This window comes from Geotrypetes seraphini, chromosome 3, assembly GCF_902459505.1.
Source record: "Geotrypetes seraphini chromosome 3, aGeoSer1.1, whole genome shotgun sequence".
Classification (NCBI taxonomy): Eukaryota; Metazoa; Chordata; class Amphibia; order Gymnophiona; family Dermophiidae; genus Geotrypetes; species Geotrypetes seraphini.
The window spans coordinates 258841001-258859296 of NC_047086.1; the positions used below are offsets into that span (position 1 = coordinate 258841001).

The following is an 18296-nucleotide window of genomic DNA, read 5'->3' on the forward strand; positions in this document are numbered from 1 at the left end:
GCTTTTGACCAACTGGCTGAGGGTCCTGCCGAGCCTGCCAATAGGCGGTGTCCAAAGGGGCTGTGCTATATACTTGAAATAACGCCGGCAGATGGTGCGAGGTTCTCTGGGGAACAGTAAAATGAAGGAGCCGGGGCTGGGAGGTAAAAGCAAATACAAGGAAGTGGGAAAGGCATGGATCTGTGTTCATAGCGAGGGTGCTTCCTCTTGCTTTTCCTCCTAAGAGTTATCATGGATATGCTGTAAGTCTTCACATGTCGGTCTTGTATGAGAGTTTGTTTGTCCTGCTAGAGGGCATGGTGGTGAAAGGGTGCTATGTGCATGGAGGCTTTGTCCTGTGGGGGGAGGAGGGCATGGTGGTGAAGAGGTGCTGTGTGCATGGATACCATATGGAAGAGGCAGAGAGAAGGCAGACAGTGGATGAAAGGAAAAGAATGACAAGAAGATGAGGAAAGCAGAAACCAGACAACAATTTCTATTTCTATTTATTTTCTTTCTTTTTTTTTTTTGCTTTAGGATAAAGTAGTATATTAGTTGTGTTGATAAACATTTATAAACAAAGTCCTGCCAGCTGAAGATCTCTTCCTCTAGTTCAGCAGCCAGAACATTGATTTACAAAATGACAATTGTACAGAATATTTTTTTATACTTTAATAAAATAAGTTCAGTCTAAAACTATTTGAGGCTTGAGTGAATGGGATCGGATGGTTTGCATGGACGGGGATGGAGACCGATCTTTCAGGGACGGGACAGGGACTGAGCTCACGGGGACGGGACAGGGTCGGAGATGGGGCCAAACTCGCGGGGATGGGGACAAATTTTTTCCCCGTGTCATTCTCTAGTGTTTAGGTAAGAGATGAAAACACTCTGCATCCATTTGCATGCTATTTGACCACTCATAGGACAGTTGCAAAATAAGAATATAAGAACACAACAGTTGCCATACTGGGACAGAACAAAAGTCCATCAAGCCTAGTATCTTGTTTCCAACAGTAGCCAACCCAAGTCACAAGTACCTGGCAAGATCCAAAGAGTAAAACCAATTTTATGCTACTTATCCTATGAATAAGGAGTGGATTTTCCTAAGTACATCTTAATAACGGCTTATAGACTTTTCTTGTAGGAAATTACACAAATCTTTTTCATACCCTGTTAAGCTAATTGCTTTTATCACATTCTCAGGCAATGAATTCCAGAATTTGTGAAGAAATATTTTCTTTTGTTTGTTTTAAATCTACTATGTAGTAGCTTCATCACATGCCCCCTAGTCCTAGTATTTTGGGAAAGAGTAAACAAGTGATTCACATTCCACTCAGTATTTTATACACCTCTACTGTATCTCCCCTGAGCTGTCTCTTCACCAAGGTGAAGATCCCTAGCCACTTTAACCTTTCATCAAAGGGAAGTTATCCCATTCCCTTTATCATTTTTGTTGCCTTTCTCTGTACCTTTTCTAATTCTGCTATATCTTTTTTGAGATGTGGCAACCAGAATTACACACAGTACTCAAGGTGCAGTCACACCATGGAGCGATACAAAAAACATTGTAACATTCTCATCTTTGTTTTCCATTCCTTTCCTGATAATTCTTAACATTCTATTTGCTTTCTTAGCTGCTGCTTGCACACTGAGCTGAGGGTTTCCATATCATTAATGATGACATCTACTTCCTTTTCCTGGATGGTGACTCCTAATATGGAAGCATGCATCACATACCTATAGATCAGGTTCCACTTAGAGAATGACATAGTGACAAAATTTGTTACCATCCCAGTCCCTGCAGATAACCACGGGAAACCATCCCATCATTCTTTAAGGAGAGAGGAAATAATCACTTTCACGCACATTATTTAATTACATTACATTAGAGACTTCTATTCCGCCATTGCAGTTCAAGGCAGATTACAAAAGAATTACAAAAAACATATTACAAGAAGAAGATATCTGGTAATTTCTAGAGGAGATAAAGAGTAGATGAGGTTGCTTTGGGGAATCGGGAAAGTATTGGGAAATGGGAAGGAGCTAGCAGTATTAAATTGTTTGCACAAACTTCTTGAAAAGTAGCGTCTTTACTTTTTTTCTGAATGTTTTGTAGTCTGGGGTCATAATTAATAGACTGGAGATTTGGTTGTCGAGTTTTGCTGCTTGTGTGGCTAGGAGGCCATCATATAGTATTTTTCCGTTTGACTTCTTTGATTGGAGGGTACGTGAATAGAGTGTGGGTTTTCCTGTGTCTACTTGATGTAGTTTGGATGAGGCAGTTGTTCAGGTAAGTTGGGTTGTCACCATTTATAGTTTTAAATAGTAGACAGTAGAATTTGAATAGTATTCTTGCCGGAATTGGAAGCCAGTGTGAGTTGATATAGTCATGTTTCCTCAATGAATATATAAGTCTCAGTGCTGTGTTTTGGATTGTTTGTAGTTGTTTTATTATTGTTGCTGGGAAGGGGAGGTAGAGAATGTTGCAATAGTCTAAGAGACCTAGGACTAAGGACTGTACTAAGAGCCGGAATTGTGTTCTTTCCTCCCTGGGTTACAGTTTGAGTAACCTAGGTATAAAACTGTTCAGCTATGCTGATGATATCACAATTGTCATACCTTGTGCTACAGTATTATCTCATAGCTCATAAAATTGAGTCTGTGTTGAAATTGATGCAGTATTTCAAACTCAAGCTTAACCGTGATAAGACAATACGCCAGAAACGAAAAATAAGGTAGAGTCTCTATGGGTCAAAATTCCAGGAACAAATGGAACTGAAACTTACATCGGCATCTACTACCGACCCCCAGGGCAGTCTGAAGAAATTGATGGAGAAATTACGGTTGAGATTAAACACAACTGCAAGGGAGGCAATGCAGTTATCATGGGTGACTTCAATCATCTGGGGATAGACTGGGACCTAGCACCTCTGGCTGCAGTAGAGAAACCAAGTTCCTGGATGCAGTGGGTGATTGCTTCCTGGAATAACTTGTCAAGGAAAACACGAGAGGAAATGCAATTATAGACTTAATTCTAAATGGACTACGAGGACCGACGCAAGGTGTAAAAGTAGAAGGAACACTAGAAAGCAGTGACCACAATATACTTCTCCCTCTGTATTCGCAGTTTCAGTATTCACAGTTTTGATTATTCACGGTTTTTAGCTTGCTGACTCCTGCCTCAAAATTACATCAGCTTGCATAGAGAAATCACTGATTCCAAAAATTTACAGAGAAAATCACCAATTCCTGGCACTTTCTTCACCGTGCTTTGACTCCTTCAGGAACAGGCCAGGTCTCCCACCATGTTATTCGTGGTTTCACCATATTCACGATGGTTTTTAATAGAAAACAGCGAATAACATATGAAAAAGTTATTGGAAGTTTTTCTGTATTTGCGGTTAATCCCAAATCACAGCGAATACGGAGGGAGAAGTGTATGATCCGCTTCAACCTGGACACAGGGGCAAAACATCGATCCAGAACGACGGCCACGGCACTGAACTTCTGAAAAGGGAATTACAAAGGGATGAAACTCATGGTGGGCAAGAAGATTAAGAAGAGGATAACCACTGTAAAAACACTAGATCAAACATGGTCCCCTTTTTAAGGACACAGTCACCGAGGCACAAAATCCTATATAATAAAACGCTAGCCGCGCATGCGCACTCCAACTTTCGTGTTCTGTATTCCCTGTTTCATGTTCTGTAGGTCCGTGGCCAAGCAGGAGTGCGCATGCGCGAGTCCCCAGCTCCTACCTACACTCGCAGCACTGGCCGCCATTGCTGGACTCCCTGCTCTTCGGTAACTCAGTTCTCCCGACGTCTTGCAGCCCCTCCCCCTTCCCGACTCCAAACCTGCTACACTCGCAGCACTGGCCGCCATTGCTGGACTCCCTGCTCTTCGGTAACTCAGTTCTCCCGACGTCTTGCCACCCCTCCCCCTTCCCGTGGTCCCGACTCCAAACCTGCCTACTCCAGCAGCCTGCAGTACTCTGCACACGCTGCTTCGGGCCCTTCTACTGCCCTGATTTACTCTGGCATGTCTATGATGACATCATCAGAGGCGCAGCAGAGTAAATCAGGGCAGTAGAAGGCCCCGAAGCAGCGTGTGCAGAGTGCTGCAGGCTGGAGTCGGCAGGTTTGTCAGGACCGCTGGAAGGAAAGGGAAAGGGGGGGCGGCAACGGACTAAAGAAGCTGCCTAGACCGTGAGAAGGGAAAGGGGGGGGAAGGGAAAACGCTGCTGCTACACAGGGAAGAGGTGTGGAGGGAGGGAATGCTGCTGTGGCTGCACAGGGAAGTGGGGGGGGGCGAGAGAAATACTGCTGCATAGGAGGCTGGGAGAGAGACAGACAGATAGAAAGAAAGACAGACAGCGGGAGGAAGGGAGACAGAAAGAAAAGAAGAAAGACACAGGGGCAGGGAGAGACAGAAAGACAGACAGACAAAGGGGGCCAGGGAGAGAGACAGACAGAAAGAAAGATAGCGGAAGGGAGAGAGAGACAGAAATAAAGAAAGACAGACAGACATATATTCTAGCACCCATTAATGTAACGGGCTTAATGACTAGTCTATATATAATCTAATCTAATCTAATCCTTAGGTTTGTATACCGCATCTTCTCCATGTTCGTAGAGCTCAGCACGGTTTACAGGAGATGAAATAGGAAGGAACTACAGTAAAGGGTTAGAGGTTGAAGTAAGAAGAATATTTAGAGGACTTGGGATGCCAGATATGAAGAGTATTTGAGGACTTGGGATACCAAAGTTGGAAAGAGGCTTACATTTTTGAGAAAAGCCAGGTTTTCAGATGTTTGCGGAAAACTTGGAGAGAGCTCAAGTTCCAAAGAGGGGAGGTAAGGTTGTTCCAGAGCTCAGTGATTTTGAAGGGGAGGGAGGTACCTAGCTTTCCTGTATGGGAAATGCCTTTTAGCGAGGGGAAGGACATCCAGAGACCGCAAAACCCGGCCTGGGACATAGAGCCCAACAGATCGAAGGCGGGCGACCAAACTTTTTGACTGACAAGGAACAGGGAAACCACATTCGGGAAAAAGGACATCTGACCGGCAGAAAACTACAGAATCTGAGATGTGGAGAAAGGAACTTGGCCCTAAAAAGCCTGAAATGCCGACACTGTACGTGCGGACGGGACTGCTACAAGAAACACGGTTCTAACAGAAAGATCTTTCAGAGAGATCTGATTCAGGGGTTCGTAGGGCGTACTAGCCAGTGAAAGCTGAACCAAAAACAAATCCCACAATGGACAAGGCTTCCTGAAAGGAGGCTGCAACCTCCCCGCCCCCCGCAAAAAGCAAGCAATGTCCATAGAGACGCCAGAGAGCCCCTGAGAGCAGTGGGACCCAAACACGAAAGTCCCACAACTAGAAACAGAACGAAGACACTGCCAACCTGCAGGAAATCGAAGACATGAGCCACGGAGGGGCCGATGAATCTACCCGAGCCCTCACACAGCAAACCTGGAAACATCTCCAGGCCTGGGCATAGCCAGACACAGCAGAGTTCCAGTCACTCCAAAGAAGCGTAGAGATGACTGCAGAATAGTCCTGAGTGGGCAAAGCCGTGAGCTCAAGAGCCAAGCCATAAGCCCAAAGTGGACCGAAACTCAGAACGCTATGGGGACCTGCGTAAACCACCTCTGGGGACAGAGAAGCTGCAGCTCCCCGGTCCCTGCGCAACTGTGCGTATCATGTTCTCCGAGGCCAAATGGGGCCATCTGGAGCACAAGGCCCACTTGAACAGACACTCAGCGCCAAATGCAACCTATCAAGTGCCATGGAGGAAAAACAACAACGAGGTAGAGTCTCTATGGGCCAAAATACCGGAAACAAGTGGAGCGGATATGAAGATTGGCATCTACTACCGACCTCCAAGGCAGTCCAAACTGATGAAGAAATGACGGACGAGGCTAAACACAAATGCAAAGGAGGCAACACAGTTATCATGGGCGACTTCAATTATCCGGGGATAGATTGGAACCTAAGCAACTCCAGCTGCAAAGGAGAGACCAAATTCCTGTATGCTGTAGGCGACTGCTTTCTAGAATAACTTATCATGGAAAATACGAGAGGAAATACAATTCTAGATTTAATTCTAAATGGACTACGAGGACCGGCAAAAGAAGTAGAAGGGATGCTGGGAAACAGTGATCACAACATGATCCACTTCATCCTAGACACAGGAACAAAAAATAAATCTAGAACGACAGTCACGGCACTGAACTTCTGAAAAGGGAACTACGAAGGGATGAGAGTCATGGTGAGGAAGAAGATTAGGAAGAGGATACGCACTGTAAATACGCTAGAGCATGCTTGGTCCCTTTTTAAGGACACAGTCACAGAGGCGCAAAATCTATATATACCGCATATCAACAAGGGTTCCAAGAGGAAGAAGAACAAGGAACCAGCGTGGCTCACTGTAGCAGTGAAGGAAGCGATCAGTGACAAGAAGACTTTGTTTAAGGAATGGAAAAGGACAACAACAGACGAAAACTGGAAAAAGCACAAACAACATCAAAGCAAGTGCCATAAGGTGGTAAGAGGGGCCAAAAGAGACCACGAAGAAAAAATAGCCATTCTTTTGATATAAGGGGAAACAACCCATGGAGGAAGCAGTGGGGCCATTAGATGACCATGGAATAAAGGGAGTACTACAGGAGGACAAAGCCATTGCTGACAAACTGAACACATTGGTATTTACCAAACAGGATATATCCAATATAGCAGAAGCTGACAGGCTTTACACAGGAAATGAAGACGGGAAACTGACAGGGATGATGGTCAGTCTAGAAGAGGTATGCAGACAGACTGATAGGCTTAAAAACAATAAATCCCCGGGACCGGACGGCATCCACCTGAGGGTAATCAAGGAACTGAAAGGGGTTATAGCTGAACTGCTTCAACTAATAGCCAATCTGTTGACCAAATCAGGAAAGATTCTGAAAGACTGGAAAGTGGCGAATGTTATGCCGATCTTCAGGAAAGGTTCAAAGGGAGATCCGGGAAATTACAGATCAGTGAGTCTGACTTCGGTACCGGGAAAGATAGTAGAGGCACTCATAAAGGACTGCATCATCGATCACCTTGACGGATACAATATAATGAGAACCAGACAGCACGGCTTCAGCAAAGGAAGATCTTGCTTGACAAACTTACTGCACTTCTTCAAAGGAGTAAATGGGCAGATAGGCAAGGGTGATCCGGTCGAAATCGTATATCTAGATTTTCAGAAAGTGTTCGACAAGGTCCCGCATGAACATCTACTTCAAAAAATTGCGAGCCATGGAATTGAGGGTGATATACTAATGTGGATTAAAAACTAATTGGAAGCTAGGAAACAGAGAGTGGGGGTGAATGGACAATACTCAGACTGGAAAAGCGTTACAAGTGGAGTGCCGCAAGGTTCGGTACTCAGGCCTGTGCTCTTCAACATATTTATAAACGACCTAGAAATTGGCACGATGAGTGAGGCGATTAAATTTGCGGACAACACAAAGTTATTCAGAGTAGTGAGGACACAGAAGGATTGTGAAGACCTACAAAGAGACATAAATACACTCGAGGAATGGGCCAAAAAATGGCAAATGAAGTTCAACGTGGATAAGTACAAGGTGATGCATGTCAGTAACAAAAATCATCTGCACGAATACAGGATGTACAGTGCTATACTCGGAAAGAGCTCCCAGAAAAGAGACTTGGGAGTACTTGTAGACAAGTCAATGAAATCGTCGGCGCAATGTGTGGCGACGGCGGCAAAAAGGGCAATTAGAATGCTAGGAATGATTAAGAAGGGGATCACGAACAGATCTGAAAAGGTTATAATGCCATTAAACCCCCACCTGGATACTGCGTCCAACACTGGTTGCTGTTCATGAAAAAGGACATAGTACTACTCGAAAGGGTCCAGAGAAGAGCAACAAAAATTGTTAAGGGACTTGAGGAGTTGCCTTACAATGAAAGGCTAGAGAAACTGGGCCTCTTCTCCCTTGAAAAAAGGAGACTGAGAGGAGACATGATTTAAACATTCAATATATTGAAGGGAATTGACTTAGTAGAGAAAGAGAGATTGTTCACTATCTCCAAGGTGAAGAGAACGAGAGGGCACTTACTAAAGTTAGAAAGGAAAAGATTCCGTACAAACGTAAGGAAGTTCTTCTTCACCCAGAGAGTGGTAGAAATCTGGAACGCTCTTTCGGAGGCTGTTATAAGGGAAAGCACCCTTCAGGGATTCAAAAAGTTGAATAAGTTCCTATGGAACAAAACATACGCACGTAAGGCTAGACTCAAATAGGGCACTGGTCTTTGACCTAAGGACCACCACATGAGCGGACTGCTGGGCACAATGGACCACTGGTCTGACCCAGCAGCGGCTAATTTTAAGTTCTTATCCCCCAGGGTCCAAGACTGCTGACCTGTCTGCGTCAGCTGAAGAATATGACCGCCTTCTGGAGCAAGGCTAACGCCAGCTGAAGGAAAGCTCGTCGACCCCCACCGCCGAAAGATGGGCTCGAATGCCATCCTGGATAAGGACCCATCTCCCGCGTCTAGAATCAGACAACTGAGAAAGTCTGCCTAAACGGAGTCTATGCCAGCCACTTGGGCCGCAGACAAGATCACCTGATGCTTTTCCCCCCAGGAAGATAACATCCGAGCCACCAGACTCATCAGAGGACAATGTGCGCTCACCCCAAATGGTTGCCAAAAGACACCGCTGTCACGGCGTCAGAGAACACCGAACCACCTTCCGATGGAGAAAGTTGAATCTGCAAGAGGGCCAGCTGGAGTGAACAAAGTTCCAGGTGATGGATGAAACATCTGCGCTCCAGCACCATCCACCAGCCCAGCACCGGGACAGTTTTGCAAACTGCTCCCCAACCGGACAGGCTCGCGTCCATCATCAGGGACACCCAGGACCCTAAGAAGAAGCCCTTTCTCTACTATCACAGGAGGTAGCCATCACAGCATGTTGATGTGGGCTGCTGCCAACACAGGTAGCTTCATACCCAGCAAAGCCCGCCAGGAGTTCCATAGATCCAGGAGAGACAGCTGAAGAGCTCGAAGTCGCGCTCTGGTCCATGGAAACACAGTCATGGTCGCAACCATGAGACCCAGGACTTGCAGGAACAGCCAGGCCAACGCTGGAACCTGCCAACAGGGTCCGAATGGTACTCCGTAGCTTGAGTGTCCTGTAGTCCGTAAGAAACGCCAGGCAGTGCTCATATGGAACCGGACTCCCAGATATTCCAATGCCTGTATTGGTACTCGATGGCTGTACTTCAAGTTGATCTCCCGAGATGCTCTAGCAACTGCACTACCTGGTGAACCACCCAGCAACCCTCCTCCATTGAGGGGGCCCTGAACAACTAGTCATCTAAGGACGGAAGGTCCAACATGCCCTGCAAGCGCAGGTGGGTAGCCACCACCACCATTACTGTCATGGAAGAACATGGCTCTGTTGTCAGCCCAAAGGCAGAGCTGCTAATCAAAATTTCCGGCTGAGTACAGGAACCCGCAGAAACCTCCTGTGCTCCTGAAAATCAGGATAAGGAGGTAAGCTTCTGTGAGATCCAGGGAACATAAGAACATAAGAAGTTGCCTCCGCTGGGGCAGACCAGAGGTCCATCCTGCCCAGTGTCCGCTCTCGCGGCGGCCCATCAGGCCTAATTGCATGAACAGTGTCCCTGACTAATTCCCCAGGCGCTACCGCCACCAAAACAAAACGCACTGTTCCCATCTGGAAATGGGGTGCATGCAGAAAGGTAAGCATGGACTTGAGTTCCAGAAAAGGCTTCCAATCTTCGGAGCCTTTCATTGGAATGATGAGAAACATCGAGTATCTCTCAGAGCCCAAATCTTCTTGTGGAACCGAGTCCATCGCTGCCAGATCCAGCAATCTTTGAACTGCGGCCCACGTGCGCCGGGCGTGATCTGGATTTCCTGTGATAAGAACAGGGAGAAATCCGATGGAGGTCAGAAAAAAATTTAAAGCAGATACCCAGTCTGAGCACTTCAAGCACCCACAGGTCCGAAATCATCCTCTGCCACTCCGTCAGGTAGGCCGAGAGGCATCCCCCAATCCAAGGAAAAGGAGCCAAAGCCCTGGTATCAGGATTCCCTCGCGGGAAGGGCAGAAGGGCTGTTGTTGGAAAACTGATGTTGCGCCTGACCTCCAAAACGAAGTCTGGAAGGTGCTTCGAACTGGTACCCTGTAGATGGGGGTCCTGAGTTCTGGAGATAGTCTCCTGTAAGGACAAAAAATCTTGGTTGTCCAGGTTCCCAGGCAGGTTGAGGTTGCGACCCATGAAGCACTGTAAGCTTATGGCCTTGCCCAATGGTCAGGACAGCCAAACCTTGGCCAGACAAGAGCAAACCTCTGAAAGGAAACTGGCTCAGTGCTGCTGTAGAAGAAGAAACCCTTGACTACCTACGAATCCACATCATTCGCCAGGCAGAGACCGAAGCTCCAAGTTTAGCAAAAACTTTCACCATGCAAGGAGGGTATCCGCCAAACAAGTCACCATGGAGACTAGGAAATCAAAGTCCCGAAGGACATCCCCCTTGGGATCCTGGCGGAGCTTGAAGTGCTACTGACTGGCAACAAAGGAGGAGACCGCTGTAGCTCACACTCCCACCGCTGCAGAATCTAAAAGGGATTTGAGGACAAAATCAACCCACCTGTCCTGAACCTCTTGTAGGACAATCACTCCAACAGAGGGCAAGATCGTGTGATTAGTGACTTGTGCCAAAGCCAAAACCACCGTCGGCAAAGCTATACGCTTGGAGAATTCAGGGTCCATGGGTTGCAAGCGCAATACGACAATTAAGGGGACCCTACTGGGACTCCCAAGTCACTAAAGGCATCCTATCCCAGACCAGAAAGGAAAGATCATTCAAAAAGGAACATTCTGCCAGCAGTCGGAGGTCCGAAATCAGGTTCAGGACCCTGAGGACTCAGAAAGGAGGGCAGGTCACCGGAAAGACTGGAAGAACCTGTGCATTGGGGACCCACCATAAGTGGGATCCCAAACATCTGCCAGAAAAGCCACACTAGTGGACGCTGCAGAAAAACCTGCGACAGCCAAGGGACAGAGACTGAGGCAGAAGCAATGGCAGAACCACCAGACTGCTCTCCAGTGTCACTGAAAGTAAAACCCAAAGGCATGCAGGCATCCAGAGGGAAGACAGATCCCATCTGCAGCACTGGATTCAACTTGGAAGAAGTAGGCACAGCCTTTTTGAACCAGAAAATCCTGACATCTTATCTGACACTTGCAGGTGGGAAATAGGCACCGGCAGTGAAAGTCGCACTGTATGCTGCAGTATTGGTGCTCTATCCAATGAATGTGACATACTCCCCTGAAGCTGCGTTTGCGGTTCTAAACCGCGCAGTTCGCATCCATTTCAGGGGAACCAGACGCGCCAAAAGCGTCTCCGTTAGAAGTTGAGGCCAGGGGGGACTCTGAAGTAGGAAAATGCAGAAACTGCGCCCGTATCGCCCCCCACGCATGCAGTGGTACACGTTAATTGTGTCCGGGAAACCACCAACCCTCCATCATATTTGAGGCATGAATCTATGCCATCCTGTCCTGATGTCGCCATCTGTTAAGTTTGGAGCAAAAACGAAGTTTCTAAGGGCAAAAAAAATATTTTTAAAAGTTAAAAAAAAAAAATCCAAGATGGCGGCTGCGGGTGCCAATTTTGCCTTAAAACGGCCCAGGAAAATCACAGGAAACCCAGAAAAAGGCAATTTTTAGATTTTATGGGTGAGGTAGGGGGGCTAGGGCATGCATGGAAACCACCAAAAAAACAAACAAACATTTTTAGGACCCCCCAAATCGCCAAACTTGTGAGCACACAGAGAGACATGTGCTGCAATAGAAATAAATGGCAGCCAGCTAACACAGAGCAAGCAGAGAGATCATACCTCAGGAGCTGATAAAAACTGGATTTCAGATCTTCTGACTGCCTCACCTTCCCAAGCACCCCAGACAGGGACTCTCCAGACTTCACAGCAAAATTAGGGAAGACACGCGGTCTGGTTCAAATCCCGGTGTACCTCCATGGAACCACAGCAACCTGCGCTCTACCCTAACATAGTAAAATAGTAGAAGATGGCAGATAAAGACTAGAATGGTCCATCCAGTCTGCCCAACCTGATTCAATCTAAAAATTTATTTTTTGTTGTGTTTTTTTTCTTAGCTATTTCTGGGCAAGAGCCCAAAGCTCTGCCCGGTACTGTTCTTAGGTTCCAACTACTGAAGTCTCCGTCAAAGCTCACTCCAGCCCATCCACACCCTCCCAGCCATTGAAGCTCTCCCCAACCCATCTTCAACCAAAAGGCCATATAAAGACTCATACCGTGCAAGTCTGCCCAGTACTGTCCTTGGTTCTTCAATATGTACTATTATTTTCTGATTTTAGATCCTTTGTGTTCATCCCACGCTTCTTTGAACTTCATCACCGTTTTTCTCTCCACCACCTCTCTCGGGAGCGCATTCAGGCATCCACCACCCTCTTCGTAAAGTAGAATTTCCTAACATTGCTCTGAATCTACCACCCCTCAACCTCAAATTATGTCCTCTGGTTTTACCATTTTCCTTTCTCTGGAAAAGATTTTGTTCTACGTTAATACCTTTCAAGTATTTGAACGTCTGAATCATATCTCCCCTGTCCCTCCTTTCTTCTAGGGTATACATATTCATGGCTTCCAGTCTCTCCTCATAAGTTTTCTGGCGCAAACCTCCTATCATTTTCATCACCCTCCTCTGGACTGCTCTAAGTCTTCTTACGTCCTTCGCCAGATACAGTCTCCAAAATTGAACACAATACTCCAAGTAGGGCCTCACTAATGACCTGTACATGGGCATGATCGCCTTCTTCCTTATGCTGGCTCTTTATACAGCCCAGCATCCTTCTGGCAGCAGCCACTGCCTTGTCACACTGTTTTTTCGCCTTTAGATCTTTGGACATTATCACCCCAAGGTTCCTATCCCTGCCCATGCATATCAGCCTCTCACCTCCAAGCATATACGGTTCTTTCAAATTATTAATCCCCAAATGCATTACTCTGCATTTCTTTGCATTAAGTTTTAATTGCCAGATATTAGACCATTTCTCTAACTTTTGCAGATCCTTTTTCATATTTTCCATTCCCTCTTCGGTGTCTACTCTGTTGGAAATCTTGGTATCATCCGCAAAAAGGCAAACTTTTCCTTCTAACCCTTCAGCAATGTCACTCACAAACATATTGAACAGGATTGGCCCTAGCATCGAACCCTAAGGGACTCCACTCCTCACCTTTCCTTCCTCCGAGCGACTTCCATTAACCACCACCTTCTGGCATCTGTCCGACAGCCAGTTTCTAATCCAGTTCACCATTTTGGGTCCTAACTTCAGCCCTTCAAGATTGTTCAAGAGCCTCCTATGAGGAACCGTATCAAAGGCTTTCCTGAAATCTAAGTAAATCACATCTAGCATATGTTCTCGATCCAGTTCTCTGGTCACCTAATCAGAAAATTCAATCAGGATTGTTTGGCAAGATTTACCTTTTGTAAAGCCATGTTGCTTCGGATCCTATAACCCATTAGATTCTAGGAAGTTCACTATCCTTTCTTTCAGCAACACTTCCAATATTTTTTCAACAATCAAAGTGAGACTAACTGGTCTGTAGTTTCCTGCTTCATCTCTGTGACAACTTTTGTGACTAGGGACCACAACTACTCTCCTCCAATCCCCAGGAACTACTCCCATCTCCAGAGATTTGTTGGATAAGTCTTTAATAGGACCCGCCAGAACCTCTCTGAGCTTCCTCAGTATCCTGGGATGGATCTAGTCCAGTCCCATCGCTTTATCCACCTTCAGTTTTTAAAGTTGTTCATAAAACTTTCCTCCGTGAACAGCGCAGAATCTACACCATTTTCTTGCGTTACTTTGCTAGACAATCTCGGTCCTTCTCCAGGATTTTCTTCCGTGAACACAGAACTGAAGTATTTGTTTAGCACATTTGCTTTTTCCTCATCACTCTCCACATATCGGTTCCCAGCATCTTTTAGTTTAGCAATTCCATTTTTCATCTTCCTCCTTTCACTAATATATCTGAAAAACTTTTTGTCTCCCTTTTTTACATTTTTAGCCATTTGTTCTTCCACCTGCGCTTTTGCCAGACATATCTCTCTCTTGGCTTCTTTCAGTTTCACCCTGTAGTTTTTTATGCACTCCTCTTCTTGGGTTTTTTAATATTTCATGAACGCTAGTTTGGAGAACCATATGGTTTCTTTTTTCTCTTGTTTTTATTTACCGTATTTTTTGCGCCATAAGATGCACCTGACCATAAGACGCACCCTAGATTTAGAGGAGGAAAACAAGAAAAAAAACCCATTCTGAACCAAATTCTCCCTGCCAGGCTCTGTACCCAACCCCACACTCCTTGCCAGACTTTGCACCCTGTCCCCCCTACCTGCCATGCTCTGTACCCTGTCCCCCCTCTTGTGGTCTAGTGGTAGGCCGGGACAAGGCAGGTGGGGACAGGGCACAGGACAGTGCCTAGTGGTTGGCAGGCAGGTAGTGACAGGGCAGACAGGGAAGTCTTTCTGTTTCCTGCTCAGCTTTGGAAAATGCACATCTCTAATACTTTTACATTTTTATTTCCTCTTTTTAAATTTTTTTTTAACAATTCACATGTCCAGCACAAGGCCTCTTTCCTCAACTGTACATTTAAATTAGTGATTAATTTACTGTAATTCCAGCAGGAGGGCCCCCTTCCCCAGTATCTTTCTGCAGATTCCCTACTTCTTTCTGATTGCGCAGATGGAGCAGTCCAGTCCCTGTTGCAGAAGAACCAAGGGTGAGGTGGCTCCCGATCCCAGAGACCTGATCTGACCTGCAGGCTGTCTGACAGGTTTATTGCAGGTCTGCTAACAGTGTCCCCTCAGAAGTAAACAAAGTAAATACTAAAGTCTGCGATCACTTGCCAAAGGATGTCCCTGAAGAGTGAATCCACAGCACAAGGGCAACCCGTGCCAAATGACAAAATAAAAGAACTAGAAATGTAAAATGAAGCACAAGCAGAAAAGATAAACCAGCAGTCAGAGCTGCAGGAACAGACTGGAATTCTAAGGCACATGACAGGATGTGTATATACCTAGGGATACACAAACCCGCTGGTGAAGATTCCAGAGTTTATTGTACAGGAATTATAGTTTAAGCGGTATAGCAAGAATTTTAATAAACATAAACTTTTCAAGACAAGCATCGATTTTTTCCATTACTGTCACAGCCTATTCACAGACAATGTGCTGGGGAAATGGTGCTGCAGCCTGCTTCAGCTCTTTTAAAGTGTAATTGGATCTAGAGGGGCTCTCTGCTTCAAACTGCCAGTCAACTGTCATGCAGAGATCTTCGGGCTGCCAGTCAGACTGATCTTCTACCCCCCCCCTAGACTGCAACGAATGAAGCAGAAAAAAAAGTGAGAAGTGAAGTTGTAGGCCTGAAGTTCCGCTATTGATACCTAACAGCCTGTGCTCAAACGCCTGATCAAGTCAAGGAAGCAAGCAAGTGCTGAGGGCAAGAACCCTGAGCTCCACAAATCTTCAGCAGGCTGGCTATACAGGTTCCCAAGTCTGACTTCAGTGCAGGGCAAAATAGTGGAAACAATTATAAAAAAATAAAACTGTGAAACATGTAGACAAACATGATTTAATTGGACAGAATCAGCATGGATTCAGCCAAGGAAAATCTTGCCTCACCAATCTGCTTGACTTCTTTGAAGGTATGAATAAACATGTGGATAAAGGTGAGCTGTATGATGTAGTGTGTCTAGATTTTCAGAAAGCTTTTGGCAAAATTCCTCATGAGAGGTTCCTGAGAAAATTAAAGAGCCATGGGAAAGGAGGAAATGTTCAACTGTGGATTAGGAATTGGTTATCAGATAGAAAACATAGGGTAGGGTTAAATGTTCATGTTTCTCAATGGAGGATGGTAAATTGTAGATTGCACAGGGATCTGTACTGGGATCAGTACTATTTAACTTATTTATAAATGATCTGGAAATTGGAACGAGTAAGGTGATTAAATTTGTAGATGACACAAAACTGTTCAAAGTTGTTGAAACGCATGCAGATTGTAAAAAATTGCAGGCAGACCTTAGGAAATTGGAAGACTGGGCATCCAAATGGCAGATGAAATTTATGTGGACAAATGCAAAGTGATGCACATTGGGAAGAATAACCCAAATCATAGTTACCAGATGCTAGGGTCCACCTTGGGGGTTAGCGCCCAAGAAAAAGATCTGGGTGTCATTGTAGACAATACAAAGAAACCTTCCCTCCCAAAAGCACACAAGATGCTAGGAATTATTAAAAGAGGGATAGTTAACAAGACTAAGAATGTTATAATGCCCCTGTATTGCTCCATGGTGTGACCTCACCTTGAGTATTACGTTCAGTTCTGGTTGCCTTATTTTAAGAAAGATATACTGCAACTAAAAAAAGGTTCAAAGAAGAACAACCAAGATGTTAATGGGGCTGGAACTCTTCCTTGTATGATGAAAGACTAAAAAAGTTAGGGCTCTTCAGCTTGGAAAATAGACAACTGAGGGGAGATATGACTGAAGTCTACAAAATCCTGAGTGGTGTAGAACGGGCACAAGTGGATTGATTTTTTACTTCATCAAATTAAAATAGACTAGGGGGACACTCAATGAAGTTACAGGGAAATACTTTTAAAACCCGGGATTCTGACACCTCAACAAGAAATAGCGAACAAGCTGAAAAAAACCCAAAACATGAAACAGCAGATCAGAGAGACACCTTTATACTCACTTGCACAAGGAAGAACTGAAGGAGGCAGCAGAGACCAAGGAGAAGGAGGAGGAGTTGAAAAGCTGTGATTGATATCTTCTGTAATATGTTTACAAGCACAGATAGATAACCCTATGGTTCAGCATGCCATCCCTGAATGGTTTTATCAGCCTCTTCATTCTGCCCCATTCTCAATTGATGCAAGCATTAGGATAAGATGGCAGACGACGTTTAATGTGAGAAAGTGCAAAGCTATGCATGTGGGAAAGAGGAACCCAAACTAGGATCTAGGTGTCATTGTTGAGGATACGTTGAAACCCTCAGCTCAATGTGTGAAGATGGGTAAGAAAGCAAATATAATGTTAGGAACTATCAGGAAAGGAATAGAAAACAAGGATGAAAATGCTATAATGCCCTTGTATCACTCTATGTTACGGCCGCAACTCTAATATTGTGTTCAGTTCTGGTTGCTGTATCTCAAAAAAAGATATAGTGGAATTAGAAAAGGTACAAAGAAGTGCGACGAAAAGTGATAAAAGGTTTGGGACAACTTCCCTAAGAGGAAAAGCTAAAGCGGCTAAGGCTCTTCAGCTTGGAGAAGAGACAGCTCAGGAGTGGTATGATAGAGGTCTATAAAATACTGAGTGGAGTAGAAACGGTAGATGTGAAACACTTGTCCACTCTTTCCAAAATTACTAGGACTAGGGGGCATGCAATGAAGCTATTAAGTAGTAGATTTAAAACAAACTGGAGAAAATATTTCTTTACACAGCATGTAATTAAACTCTGAAATTTGTTGCTGGAGAATGTGGTGAAATCAGTTAGGTTAGAGGGGGGTTTAAAAAAGGCTTGGATAATTTCCTAAAAGAGAAGTCCATAGGCCATTATTGAAATGGCTTGGGGAAATCCACTGTTTATTCCTAGGATAAGCAGCATAGAATCTGTTTTACTACTTGGGATCTAGCTAGGTACTCCGAACTTAGGTTGACCACTGTTGGAAACAGGATACTAGACTTGATTGACATTTGGTCTGTCCCCCTGTGGCAATTCTTTCGTTCTTATAGTTTTTTTTCTGGTGTGTATACTAAGTACTTTAATGAATGTGGATGTTAATGTTAATTGTTATAGAAACAAGGAATTTCAATATGAGGTAGAAATTATCATATGCCTTCTATCAATGGATTTCTGCACTTGTATTCTTCCTGCATTTGACACAAAAGTTTGATTTAACCATAAAAAGAGAGAAAATAAAAATATTTTCAGGATGATCTCTGAATAAAGGACAAGGGATTCAAGTTGAACCTGAATGTACATATTTGCTTTACCATAACAATCAAAATTCTAAGCTAAGCATCAGTAGACAAATATGAAGCTACTCCTTACCTTTAAATGAGTCAGCAAAATTAATATCTTCAGATACTTTCCTCTTGCTTCTGAATTTTGATGCTCCTTTAGCATGAACATTTACATTGGCTATAAGAAAATCAAATACATCAAGTATCAAC

At 44.8% G+C, this 18296-nt stretch overlaps 1 protein-coding gene across 1 annotated transcript in view; it reads right to left on the reverse strand.

Annotated features, from left to right (window-relative positions):
- CEBPZ (CCAAT enhancer binding protein zeta) overlaps nt 1-18296 on the reverse strand; it is a 348861-nt gene that overhangs the window by 37093 nt on the left and 293472 nt on the right. The window contains exon 13 of the mRNA XM_033935900.1: nt 18175-18264. Coding sequence (XP_033791791.1) covers nt 18175-18264 — 90 coding nt within the window. The remainder of the gene's footprint in view (nt 1-18174; nt 18265-18296) is intronic.